Source organism: Brassica rapa, chromosome A10 (assembly GCF_000309985.2).
Source record: "Brassica rapa cultivar Chiifu-401-42 chromosome A10, CAAS_Brap_v3.01, whole genome shotgun sequence".
NCBI lineage: Eukaryota > Viridiplantae > Streptophyta > Magnoliopsida > Brassicales > Brassicaceae > Brassica > Brassica rapa.
In genome coordinates, this window is record NC_024804.2 from 13,426,265 (window position 1) to 13,440,189 (window position 13,925).

The window sequence follows — 13,925 nt, forward strand, 5'->3', positions numbered from 1 at the left end:
TAACTCAACAATGGATAAAACAATATATTTTTTGTTAATTGCTACAGATTGAACTAGGCATCTTTCTTATGTCATTCAACTTGATCTCAATTTAAGGTTTATCTGTCACATTTTTATTCATATTCAAATCAACTTGTATTTTATTTTTATTATTATATAATAATTAGGACGGTTGTACTCTCTGATTATGATATTCTTCCTTAAAAATCTAGTCTTAAATGATATTCTTCCTTAAAAATCTAGTCTTAAATCTCTAGACTATTTTCTATTGATTGTGAGCTGTCTTGTGACATTCACAGACATTACAATAAAGAAGGAAACACTGTTATTGGGTGCTCACTCTATTCACAACATTCATAAACTCTTTCTCTTGTAGTAGATTCATAAATTGGTTCCGCAAGAGCATTCGTTTCAGCACCTTTCCATTTCCATCTCGGTGCCATGGAATAAAACTGCATATAGCATTAAAAAATCAAACCCTTTGAGCATAAAACATATATATAAATAAAGCAAAATATTAGCAGCCACAAGTATTACACACTAGCATCATGCGGGCATTGTCTGTAACACATGTTTCTAACAATTGACATACTTGGAAGAACCCAATTTAGAGCTGAACTGAACAAAGCCAAGAACTTTTGCGCTAGAGTCAAAGGAAAAAATGCAGAGTCAGGATTATTATCTATTACTAGCAATCCAATGAGGCATACATAGACACACCAATTTCATCTCAAATTGCATCTTAGCGTGCCTATACATACTTAATTAAATGCACCAAATAAACTCAAAACTTCATGAAGAGTCACTCACAATGTGATTGATTTGAACTTTGAAGTGTAATAAAATGAGCGGAATCAAAGGTTATTAATTACCTTGATTATCGTAATTTATTCTGATTTTCAAAAGAAAAACCAGTAAATTCTTTTGACGAAGGTAAGGCAAGAGGCGTCTTAACGTAAACCATTGGCAAAATTTCCGGTTAAAGTTTCGATTACAATCCAATGACGCCCGGCCCACACGTGCGTGGACTTTCCCCACGTGCGGATTTTGAGGGTCTCCTCTCTATATTAAAAAAAAAAAAATGTAGGACACGACGTAAAAGCTTAAAAAGCACTCGTCACGAAGAGAAAACAAAAAAGGGAGTGTTTTTTTGAATCGCTGCAGCTACCAATGGAGTTCTTGGGAGGTCGCGATACCGATTCCGAATACGCTTTCCGATTGCAGATGGAGGAGGCCCTCGCTGCTTCCCTCGCTTCCCGATCTCGTGCTCCACCGTCGCCTCCCGTTGTCGCTAGGAGTGGATTCGCTGTCGTGGTGGAGGATGAGGAGATCGCGCGTCAAAGAAACACCGGCGGCGGAGAAGGTAACTCGAGAGGAAAAGGGAAAACCCACCACGAGACAGTCTCTGGTATACGGAGAGACGATCGAAACCCTAACAGTAATGCTTCTGCGTACGTTGGTGATGCCGTGAGGAGGGGGAGTTTCAGGGGAGACTTGATGTACAGGCTTTACTTCAAGGGTTTGGTGAGCGAGGAGACTGGGACTGGTAAGGGGAAGGGGAAGGTGAGTGACGTGGCGGCTGGGTTTGGGGTAGCGATTTGCGACCAGAGGGATGCTCTGTTGTTTGAGTCCAAGGGACAGCTGGCTGGCCGTGGCGCGAATCGTCAGGGAGCGGAGATTCAGGCGTTGACAATAGGGTTGACCGAAGCATGGAAGCTGGGGATCAAACACGTTTCTATCTTCTGCGATTCTTTTCCCATCTTCCAATTCGTAAAGTTTCCTACTTTTTCCTTTTTCTTTATTGTTACGCTTCACTCTTACTTGCTTTTGTTGAATGGTGTGTTCGTTTTACTTTTGTTTACTCGATGCATCATGTAGAAATAGTGATGAGCTGATAAGTTCAAGTTTCCCCTTTTGTTCCTGAATCTACTGATGTAGTTAATGTGTGTTCGATGATGTGCTAATCTGATTGAAGAGCTGCACTGACTACTCTATCATTCTATATCGTGACCTTTTTGTAAGCCATTGTTGTCTCTCTTTTCCTTGAAATATAAAGAAGTTTGTTGAGCTACCTTTGCTAGCTTATTAGAGAGTTAGACTGTTAAGTTCTAAGCTCATTTGCTTGTGTTTTGTGCAATGGGTTATGCTTTCTCTACCTAGCTTTTCATTTTCTGTGTGTTCATAAGATTTTCATTTTATTTGAATGCAGGTCAGGGGAAGCTGGACGCCTAAGCAAAAAAAGATTGCCATGCTAATGGATGATTTGAAACGGATCAGGCAACAATTCTCGTTTACTCAAGCTGTTCTGGTGGCTGGAAACGAAGTGAAATATGCTTATAAACTCGCTAGGGAATCAATTGTTTCGCAAGCAACCCCTCAAGACAACCCCCGCCAAGCTAAAGTAGCTGCTAGGAAAGAAGAGTGTCTTATCTGTTTTAACGATATCGATCCTGAGCGCATGTTTTCTATCGGCAAATGCAGTCATCGGTTTTGCTTTCAGTGTGTGAAGCAACATGTAGAGGTGAAGCTGCTTCACGGAATGATTCCGAATTGTCCTCATGATAAATGCAAGTCTGAGATGGTGATCGATGCGTGTGGCAAGCTTTTGACTCCGAAATTGGGTGAAATGTGGAAGCAAAGGATCAAGGAGAACGCAATACCTGTCACCGAGAGAGTTTACTGTCCTTACCTGAAGTGTTCGGCTTTGATGTCCAAAACCAAGATATCTGAATCGGCCAAGAGCTTACAGTCTGCTTACCCTGCATCTGGAGTCAGGAGATGTGTGGGATGTCGTGGTCTCTTCTGTGTGGACTGTAAAGTCCCGTGGCATGGGAAGCTGTCATGCGCCGAGTACAAGAAACTGCATCCTAATCCACCAGCAGATGATGTGAAGCTGAAGTCTCTGGCGAATAATAAAATGTGGCGCCAATGTGGTAAGTGCCAGCACATGATTGAACTTAGTCAAGGATGCAATCACATAACTTGCAGGTATCTTCTTAACACTTTGATCAACCTAAGCAATTATTCAATCTTTCCTTGTTTAATCATATTGGTGGTATAATCCCTTTTGGTATTTGCTTTAGATGTGGGCATGAGTTTTGCTACAACTGTGGAGGAGGATGGAACAAAAAAACAGGGACTTGTGTTAAGCAATGTCCGACCTGGGACGAAGCGTACATCATGCGTCAAGATCAAGATCCAGGGCGTGCGTATGTGGCGCCTAACAACTACTTTGATGATCATGATGAGGAGGATGATGATGAGGATTATGAAGATTTTGAGTACGGGTATGGTGACTTCCCCTTTAATTTGGGGCAACATATGAATATTGTTAATCCTGAAGAGCCCTTTGATCCCTTCTTCGACCTGCCAGATGGTAATGTGCCAAATGTCTTATATAAAACCCCTTGAATCTCATAAGTTGTTCCTACTGAAATCACTCTCTGACGATCCTGTAGGTGTGATCTTTCACCCATCTATGCTGTCTCCCAGGAGCCGTCAGCAATTCTACGACTCGGATGATGATTCTGATGAGGAAACGTTGCGACCACCTCATTTGAGAAGTAATGCCCCGTCTGGGGATGAGACAACAAGAGTTAATGGTCATTTGAGACAGAGTAATGCCCCGACTGGTAATGAGACAACAAGAGTTAATGGTCCTCCTGAGGAAGAAGAAGAAGTGGACGACTGCCCATACTTCGGAACGTATGGAAAGTACGCTATAGTATATGACTCGGACGGCTACGAAATCGAGGATTACACGAACCCTTTCCATCCAGATTACTATCCTCAGTTTTGAGGTCTAGTTTGGAACCAAAGTTGGTCTCTTTTTTTTTTCCTCCTCGGCTCCAAACACTTTGCTATATGACTTTTTCGGCTGTAATGTTTTTGGAGGTTCATATGTTTCTATAACTTCTTGTTGCGTTTGAGTTTGGGAGATTGAGAAAAGTGCAAAACTTGGGTTTGAAGGTAGGGGTTTGTTTTACTGTAATGTGATTGGTTTCGTCTTGCTTGAGCTTTGAATGGCTGCCAGCTGAATCACACCCGTAAGTTGCTAAAACGGACACGTTTAATCAATTTCTCATAATTAGTTAGTCACTATGGGCCGAAATTGGGCCGGATATAACCCGTCTGAGGATACCCACCCATAAGGCGAGCGAGATTCAGTAACTGTCCCAATCGTCACCGTCCCGGAGATGTAACCGTCTTTCTCTCTCCCGGGCGATTGCTGTAGTTTCACGGATTTTTTCTATCTTCTACCAACCCTCAGGCGCAATCCCACACTTGGTCTTTCTCGTAATATCCACCCTGAAGATGCCTTGGTGTTTCTCCCTCCCGGTGACGGTAGATTCAACAGCTCCGGTGTTTGTTTCTTCGACTAGCAGAGATAGATTTACTGTTTTGGATCTCTATCTATTGGATTTTTTCAACAATGTTAGTGAAGAAGCTGTGGCTAAGACGAAATGTGATTCATCTGATTGAGCTTTCTACCAAATAAACTTGCAGGTTCGTCATCTTCCTATTAGATTATAGTACTACATTGAAAAGTTTCTGTCACATTTATGAGTGGTCAAGTCAAATAGTGTATTGGTCTCTGATGAGAAAAGGTTGTATTGTATGTATACTTTGTGGTGAATGTAGAGTTAATCTTTGTTAATGGTAATCACATAGCTCAACAATGGACAATGGAACATTTGTTTGTTAATTGCTAGTATAGATAATCTATAATATAGATTGAACTGAGGCATCTCTCTCTGATGTTATTCTAATTATGAATAGATTTGTAAAATATAGACAATTTGATCTCATTTGCCTGTCACATTTATTCATATTCAAGTCAACTTGTATTTATTCTTATACTGATTATGATATTGTTACTTTAAAATCTAGTGTTAAATCTGTTGACTATTTTACATTGCTTGTCAGTTGTGACATTCACAGACGTTGCACCAAAGAAGGAAACACTGTTATGGGGTGGTCACTTTATCCACAACATTCATAAATTCCTTCTCTTGTAGATTTGGTTGCCATCTGCATAATGCAAGACACCGATATGTTCATGTGCAAACTCTAAATAGGTGGGGGTCATATATGTTTCATCCCCGTGAGAGGTAAAGGTTATGACCTCTTCCATTTTGCCCCTTGAATTATAAGGAAAATATGTTCTAAAGGTTTGGTAAATTGTCGTTTGAAATGCTTGACCTTTAGCTGATGTTCTGAACCTAGGATTATTATGAATTGGATATGAGGATATAATAATCACATTTGTATGCCTAGTGCATATTTGGATATTTTAGAAACAGCTATGATTGAAATGGTCCAACATAGTTGATCTTGATATAAATAAATAGCGTACAATGTGCACACTAATTTAGAGAAATTAAGTTACTTATCCCCTTCATGTTATTCTGTAGTATATTAATGTCAATGAGTATCTTGCGCCTCATAGTTCATAGTACCGTATAGCAGACTTTAGACGTGCTATCCATTAACTTGACACTTTCAGTGATTTGACCTTATGAAATCACCCCAACACTTCAATTTATTAGTAACTTTGGTTGCAGCTTCACCCTCGACCTTTTCTTCTCAATGATAATTTTTTTAGCATATTCCTCTTAAATAATATAAAAGTCCCATGTCGCCATTTTATTTACTAATTTCTTTTTGTTTTGTTCTGTTTCATGGAACTAATTTTGCTGGCTTGACTAAGACAGGAGTTCCGGAAGCAGTCCTATATATCTGACTGTGGTCGTGTCATATTCAGTGGGTCTACAACCAGAGAGGAAGAGAAAACTGCTAACCATTGTGAGAAGAGAAAATCAAAAGGAAAAAAAACGACAAATGATTCGAGGAGCGCTTCTTGGAATCATATGGATGATATATTGTGTCTGCGCGTCATTCCAACAAGAGACGACGTTCGTCTTCAACGGCTTCGACCAAGGAGACCATCGTATTCACCTTCAGGATGGTGCAAGAATCATTCCAAAAAAAGATGTCCTGCAACTGACGAATGCAACGACAACACAAATAGGTCGTGCTTTCTTCGAGCAGCCTATTGAGTTCAAACCATCTGAACCAGTCTCGTTCTCGACGCATTTTGTGTGCGCACTGGTCCCTGTAAGTGAGGTGAGTAGCCATGGCATGGCGTTTTTTGTGTCTCATTCCACTGATTTCGAAGGTGCCCAACCATCTCGATACTTAGGGCTTTTCAACGCAAATGGATCTTCTTCGACACGTGTGTTGGCTGTTGAGCTTGATATTGCTAAAGCTGAAGATGTGCTCGACATCAGTGATAATCATGTTGGGGTTGATGTGAACAGCGCAGTGTCTGTGGTAGCTGCTCCCGCATCTTATTTCTCAGACAAAGAAGGTCGGAAGATAGACATGAAACTCGTGAGTGGCGATCCTATCCAGGTTTGGGTGGATTACGAAGGAACAACACTCAACGTTTCATTGGCTCCTCTTGGTAACCAGAAACCAAGCCGACCTCTTTTGTCATCGACATCCATCAATCTTACGGAGATTGTGCAAGGTAGAAGAATGTTTGTCGGGTTTTCTGGTTCAACGGGGTCAGGCGTGGTCAACCAGTACTTACTCGGGTGGAGTTTTAGCAAAAGCATGGCGTCGCTGCAGAAGATTGACATCTCAAAACTTCCCAAAGCTCCTCATCCCAGCAGTAAAAGTAACTATACATATCTGGTGTTTGATGTTCTGTTGGGTTTACTAGTTTTCTTAGTTTTGGGGCTTCTCTTTGGAGCTTATATGTATAGGAGAAACTTGTACGCCGAAGTAAGAGAGGATTGGGAAAATGTGTATGGTCCACTCAGGTATTCTTACAAATCTTTATACAAAGCAACAAACGGGTTCAGTAAAAATGAATTTATTGGGAGAGGAGGTTTTGGTGAAGTCTACAAAGGAACACTCCCTCGGAGCATAGAGATGAGAGAAGTGGCTGTGAAGAAAGTATCACATGACGGTGAGCAAGGTATGAAGCAATTTGTGGCTGAGATCGTGTGCATGAAGAGTTTAAAACACCGAAGCTTAGTTCCACTTCTTGGGTATTGCAGGAGGAAACATGAGTTATTACTGGTTTCTGAGTATATGCCAAATGGTAGCTTGGATGATTACTTGTTCAATCCTGATAACCCGGCTCTCCCCTGGTGGAGAAGATTTGCCATTCTCAAAGACATCTCCTTAGCTCTGAATTACTTGCATACAGAAGCTGACCAAGTTGTTATACACAGAGATATCAAAGCCTCTAATGTTTTGTTGGACGCAGAGCTTAATGGAAGGTTAGGAGATTTTGGTATGTCCAGGTTATATGAAAGAGGGACTGATCCAACCACAACAGCTGCAGTTGGGACTGTTGGTTACATGGCTCCTGAGCTTACAACATTTGGAGCATCCACCGTGACTGATGTATACGCTTTTGGTGTTTTCTTGCTTGAAGTAACTTGTGGGAGGAGGCCTGTGGAGCTTCGCGTGCCGGTTGAAAAACGTTTTCTGATCAAATGGGTTTGTGAATGTTGGAGAGGGTCCTCTTTGATTGATGCTATAGATCCAAGGTTGACAGAATTCTCATCCAGAGAAGTCAAGAGGGTTCTGAAAATTGGGTTGCTCTGTGCAAACCTTGCTCCAGATGCAAGACCGTCCATGGAACAAGTGGTGCAGTACTTAAACGGAAACCTAGCATTGCCCGAGTTTTGGCCATATTCTCCTGGAATCGGAGCTCTCACTCCAACAACGCTTTCACCAGAACAGCTCTCGCTCGAATCAGTATCACTGTCTTCTTCCTTATGCAACACTTCAATGTTTATTACTCATACAGTTCTCTACGGGAGTGGACGATGAAAGTTTCTAACAACTTCCCTCATCATCTTTGGCCTCTTGACTCTTGTCATGGACTGTTATTCAACCATTTCTATTCGATGTTTGTTTCATTGTATGCTTGCACATGTTCATCAATGACATTCTCCATCAAGTTTCACTGGTAGAACGATGAAACGGAACTGGTTTTGTGAAATTTTTTTGTAGCTACTTTACTAAATAATTTGACAATCAGTTGTTATTGTCACTCTTATTCAAGGCATGAGCCAATTATAGATTAAAGACACTCAAACATTAGAGATTTTCCGAACTTTAACTTTGTCTTAAGTTCATCTGTTGTGAGAGAGCTGATACACAATAGGGTTATGTTTCTATGACTTGTTGTTGCGTTTGAGTTTGGAAGATTCAGAAAAGTGCAATCTTGGAAGTAGGTAAAAACCTTGGGTTTAGAGGTAGGGCTTTGTTTCGCCTACTTGTCATTGGTTTTGTCTTGCTTCTGTTAATGAGCTTTGAATAGCGGTCTGAATTACACCGACAAGAGTTTGGTTGCATTACATCTCTTATATATTAACTAGATAAAAAATGCATGCATGCGCTGAATGAGTTTTTTATACTAATGTTTGTTTATTAAATGGTTTTACCATTTTGGAGCAGAGCACTACAATCTTTATCGATTATAAAATGACAAATACAAATATTGGCCTCTTAAAATGTATAATCGTTGTTGAAGAATTAACATATTACAACTCATTTTAATTATTTAAAAACTTCATATGCACAAAAGATAAATTAAGTTATGCGGCTGACACAAATCAGCAAAACCAGATAGACAACATCGATTATAAAATGACGAAAGAAGATTAAGTTTTCTGCTTTCTATTTGTTTACTATTGACTCTCCATAAGTGATTTCATTTTATACATCTATAAAATTGTGATTTCGTTCTTGTTCTCGTTTCAATGATATGAGTTTTGTTTTAAAAAAAAATTACTCTGTGAATTCGGTGAATTACATAAGTGTCAATTTTAAAATATGGATATCTGTAAAAAAATAGTTTCACTCAAGATACATATCTAAGGATCAAATTTTCGAATAAAATTATCGGCAAGCTGTATTCACAGTTAATGTTAAAATCTAATATATCAACTTGTTATAAAATATAAGTGCAGACTCAAAATATAAATGCATGTCTAATATATATTCACCAGTTCGGTTTACAAATCATCTAATTCTAGAACAACAAAACAAATTATTTATTTTATTAACCTACGCTTTTGAGGTTTACTTACTTAATAGTATACTGATAAAATATATATATATATATATATATATATATAATATTTTACCATTCTAGTATATGTAAATTATTATATAAACTAAGAATTGTTTGATTTATTAAATGATAAACCAGTAAATTTATAATAAATAGTTCAAATATCTCATTCTTACAATTATAATAGTTAGATAGGATATTAGAAAGAAACAAATATTAGACGAATGATAAAATCTCTCATTCTTCAAACAAACTCAAAAGTAGATAATTGGAATATTGTTATGATATTTAAAAGCTTTTTAGGAATAAAAATCAAGACTGATTAATATGAATGATATAATATTTATATAGTAATCACATAACTCAACAATGTACAACAGAAAAATTGTTTGTTAATTGCTATAGATTGAAATAAGCTTCTCTATTATGTCATTCTAGTTATGAATAGATTTATAAGATGTCCACAACTTGATCTCATTTAAGGTTTATCTGTCACATTTTATTCATATTCAAGTCAACTTGTATTTTTTTTTATATATATAATTAGGACGGTTGTACTATGCTTATAATATTGTTCCTTAGAATTTTAGTTATTTTCTATTGATTGTGAGTCGTGTGACAGTCACGGACATAGAAGGAAACAATGTTATGGATAATGAATGATACTGATATGGGGTGGTCTCTTTATTCACAGCATTCATAAAATTGTTCTCTTGTAGACTGGGTTGCCATCCGCATAATGCAAGATACCGATATGTTCGTGTGCAAACTCTGATCATGGGCGACATGTATGTTTCATCCCTTGAAAGGTATGCTTGTGACCTTCTTCAACTTTTCCACTTGAAACGATTTAAGGAAAATATATTCTAACAGTTTAGTGCATCTTCGTTTCAAATGCTTGCCCTTTTGTTTTTTCTCGTTGTGCAATGCATCCTTAGCTGATGTTTTGAACCTAGGATTGTTATGAATTGGATATAATAATCACATTAGTATGGTATGAAAGACCACATTCTTTGTTGTGAAGAGTGGCACTGAAATTGTCGTTGTCCAAGAAAGTTGACCTTTGACATAAATAAATAGCGTACAGTATGCATATTATAGCAATGAGTATCTTGCGCCTCATACTTCATACCGTATGGAAGACTCTAGACGTGCTATATCCATTAACTTGACAGTTCCAGTGATTTGACCTTATGACTCACGCCCGAATACTTCAATTTATTTAGGTTGCAGCATCACCATCAACCTTTTCTTCTCAATGATAAATCTTTTGGCATATTCCTCTTCAAATAATATAAATGTCCCATGAAGCCACGTTATTTACCAATTTCTTTTTGTCTTCTGTTTCATGGTGCTCATTTATATACCATAAAGATTCCAAAAAGCAGTCATATATAACTCTTTGGGTCTACGGAAGAAATAGCTGTTAACCAGTTTGTGAAGAGAGGGGAAATTTAAAAAGCAAAAGAAAAACTATAACTCTTTTATGTTCCCAATGATTCGAGGAGCGCTTTTGGGAATCATCTGGATGACATATTGTGTTTGCATGTCATTCCAACAAGAGACGACGTTCGTCTTCAACGGCTTCAACCAAGGAGACCATCGTCTTCACCTTGACGGTAGTGCAAGAATCCTTCTCAAAAAAGACGTCCTGCAGCTGACGAATGCCACGACAACGCAAATGGGTCGTGCTTTCTTCGAGCAGCCTATTGACTTCAAACCGTCTGAACCAGTCTCGTTCTCGACGCATTTTGTGTGCGCGCTTGTCCGTGCAGCTGAAGCTGGAGGCCACGGCATGGCGTTTTTTGTGTCTCATTCCACTGACTTCAAAGGCGCTCAACCGACTCGATACTTTGGGCTTTTCAACCCAAACGGACCTGCTTCCACACGTGTGTTGGCTGTTGAGCTTGATATAACTAAAACTCTAGATGTGCTTGACATCAATGATAATCATGTTGGGATTGACGTGAACAGCCCAAAGTCTGTGGTATCTGCTAAAGCTTCTTATTTCTCCGACAAAGAAGGTCGGAAGATAGACATGAAGCTCTTGAGTGGCGATCCTATCCAGGTTTGGGTGGATTATGAAGGAACAACACTCAATGTTTCATTGGCTCCTCTTGGTAACCAGAAACCAAGCCGACCTCTTTTGTCATCAACATCCATCAATCTTACCGAGATTGTTCAAGGTAGAAGAATGTTTGTCGGGTTTTCTGGTTCGACCGGGTCAAGCGTGGTCAACCAGTACGTACTCGGGTGGAGTTTTAGCAAAAGCATGGCGTCGCTGCAGAAGATTGACGTCTCAAAGCTTCCCAAAGTTCCTCATCCTAGCAATAAAAACAAGTTTAAATCTCTGGTGTTTGATGCTCTGTTGGGTTTACTAGCTTTGTTTGTTTTGGGGATTCTCTTTGGAGCTTATATGTATAGAAGAAACCTGTACGCCGAAGTGAGAGAGGAATGGGAAAATGTGTATGGTCCACTCAGGTATTCTTACAAGTCTCTATACAAAGCAACAAAAGGGTTTAGTAGAAATGAGTTTCTTGGGAGAGGAGGTTTTGGTGAAGTCTACAAAGGAACACTCCCCCGGAGCATTGAGCTGAGAGAAGTGGCTGTCAAGAAAGTAGCACATGAAGGTGAGCAAGGTATGAAGCAATTTGTGGCTGAGATCGTGTGCATGAAGAGTTTAAAACACCGGAGCTTAGTTCCACTTCTTGGGTATTGCAGGAGGAAACATGAGTTATTGTTGGTTTCTGAGTACATGCCAAATGGTAGCCTTGATGGTTACTTGTTTAATGATGATAAACCGACTCTCCCCTGGTGGAGAAGATTTGCCATTCTCAAAGACATAGCGTTAGCTCTTACTTACTTACATACAGAAGCTGACCAAGTTGTTATACACAGAGATATCAAAGCTTCTAATGTGTTGTTGGACGCAGAGTTTAATGGAAGGTTGGGAGATTTTGGTATGTCCAGGTTGTATGAAAGAGGAGCTGATCCAACCACAACAGAAGCAGTTGGAACTTTTGGTTACATGGCACCTGATCTTACAACAATGGGACCTTCCACTGGAACTGATGTATATGCCTTTGGTGTTTTCTTGCTTGAAGTAACCTGTGGGAGGAGACCTGTTGAGCCTCACTTGCCTGCTGCAAAACGTTTTCTGATCAAATGGGTTTGTGAATGCTGGAGACGGTCCTCTTTGCTTGATGCTATAGATCCAAAGCTGACAGAGTTCTCATCCCGAGAAGTCGAGAGGGTTTTGAAAGTCGGGTTGCTATGTGCAAACCTTGTTCCAGATGCAAGACCGTCCATGGAACAAGTGGTGCAATACATAAACGGAAACCTAGGGATGCCTGAGTTTTGGCCAGATTCTCCCGGAATTGGAGCTCTCATTCCAACGGCGTTTTCACAGCTCCCTTCACTATCACTGTCTTCTTCCTCATCCCACAACTCAATGTTTATTACTCATTCACTCCTCGATGGGAGTGGACGATGAAAGTTTCTAACAATTTCCCTTGTCATCTTTGACCTTTTGTCATCGACTATTTTCAACCATTTCTATTTGATGCTTGTTTCATTGTATGCTCAAACCATGTTCATTATTGGCATTCTCTGAAAAAGAACGGATCCTTTGTGAAAAATTCTTTTAGCTAATTTCAGGCTGTTGTTATAGATGATATAACCAAGCTTTTTTAAAAATAGTTAGAGAAATCTATAAGGATCGAATTAGAGAGGTAATCGGTGTTTTACTACTAATCACAAGTTTTTTGTTGTAAGCAGACTGAAAATATTTGGTATCCTTCTAAGTGTGAAAAGAAATGATAAAAATATATTGAAACATTATTTGGTGGAACACCTCTAATAGAGAGACAAAGAGTAAATTTTTGAAAGAATGTATTGTCAAACTCTTTTAGACATCTATCCGATTTAGAAGAGTTGTTATTGCACTCTTTATTCAAAGGCATGAGCCAATTATAGGTTAAAGACACCCGAACATCAGAGATTTTCCAAGCTTTAATTTCTCTTAGGTTCATCAGTTGTTGTTTCTTTGTTAACCATTGTTCTGAAAATGATTGTACATGGACATGTGTTAAAACCACTTTGCAAATAATATCTAGGGAATCTGTATTTCATCTTTCACATTTATTAATTTCCAAATCAACTTGTATGTTTCATCCCCGTGAGAGGTAAGGTTATAACCTTCTTCAGTTTCCCCCTTGAAACAAATTATATTATTAGGAAAATATATTCTAACAGTTTGGTGCATCTTCGTTTCAAATGCATGACCTTTTTCTCGTTGCGGATAGCAGCATCCTTAGCTGATTTTGTGAACCTAGAATTGTTATGGATTGGATACAAGGGTCTAATAATCACATTTGTTTGCTTAGTTCATATTTGGATAGTAGCAATAGCTACCAAATATTGGGAAAGATGGTGGATGGAAATCGCCTTGAAGTGTGTGGATATGACATTCTTTGTTGCTTAAAAGTGGGATTTAAATGGTCGCTGTCATATAAAGTTGACCTTCACATAAATATATAGTACAATATGCATATTACATAGAGAAAGTTATCCCCTTCATATTATCATTTCGTATTTTAATGTCAATGAGTATCTTGCGCCTCGATATTTTAAACCGTATGCAAGACTTTAGAGATTAGACGTGAATCCGTTAACTTGACAGTTTCAATGATTTGACTTTGAAAGTCGCTCAATTTATTGGAAGCTTGGTTTGGTTTGCAGCTTCACCGTCAACCTTTTCTTGTCAATGATCAATCTTTTGAAAAAATTTCCTCTTTAATAATATAAAAGGCCCATCACGCCACTT

General features: G+C 38.9%; 3 protein-coding genes across 8 annotated transcripts; all 3 read left to right on the forward strand.

Moving 5' to 3' along the window:
* Window positions 1–1,008: 1,008 nt before the first annotated feature.
* On the forward strand, window positions 1,009–4,018 carry LOC103845437. The gene is made up of 4 exons (XM_009122297.3): window positions 1,009–1,770; window positions 2,210–2,988; window positions 3,084–3,376; window positions 3,459–4,018. Exons 1-4 carry the CDS (start codon window positions 1,171–1,173, stop codon window positions 3,797–3,799), a joined length of 2,013 nt encoding a protein of 670 aa, XP_009120545.2. The 5' UTR covers window positions 1,009–1,170; the 3' UTR covers window positions 3,800–4,018.
* Window positions 4,019–4,218: 200 nt separating this feature from the next.
* On the forward strand, window positions 4,219–8,080 carry LOC103845439 (L-type lectin-domain containing receptor kinase I.7). Of its 6 annotated transcripts, none has more exons than XM_009122299.3 (3): window positions 4,219–4,506; window positions 4,927–5,111; window positions 5,715–8,080. In XM_009122299.3, the coding sequence occupies exons 2-3, from the start codon at window positions 5,092–5,094 to the stop codon at window positions 7,849–7,851; spliced, it is 2,157 nt and encodes a 718-aa protein (XP_009120547.2). In that variant the 5' UTR covers window positions 4,219–4,506; window positions 4,927–5,091; the 3' UTR covers window positions 7,852–8,080. The 6 variants fall into 6 exon arrangements, with proteins under 6 accessions (XP_009120547.2, XP_018511162.2, XP_009120548.2 ...); XM_018655646.2 differs by having other exon boundaries at window positions 4,942–5,111; XM_009122300.3 differs by having other exon boundaries at window positions 5,019–5,111.
* A 183-nt stretch (window positions 8,081–8,263) lies between these two features.
* LOC103845441 (L-type lectin-domain containing receptor kinase I.7-like) lies at window positions 8,264–12,646 on the forward strand. The gene has a single exon (XM_009122301.3). It carries the CDS (start codon window positions 10,587–10,589, stop codon window positions 12,591–12,593), a length of 2,007 nt encoding a protein of 668 aa, XP_009120549.2. The 5' UTR covers window positions 8,264–10,586; the 3' UTR covers window positions 12,594–12,646.
* The last annotated feature ends 1,279 nt before the right edge of the window (window positions 12,647–13,925 follow it).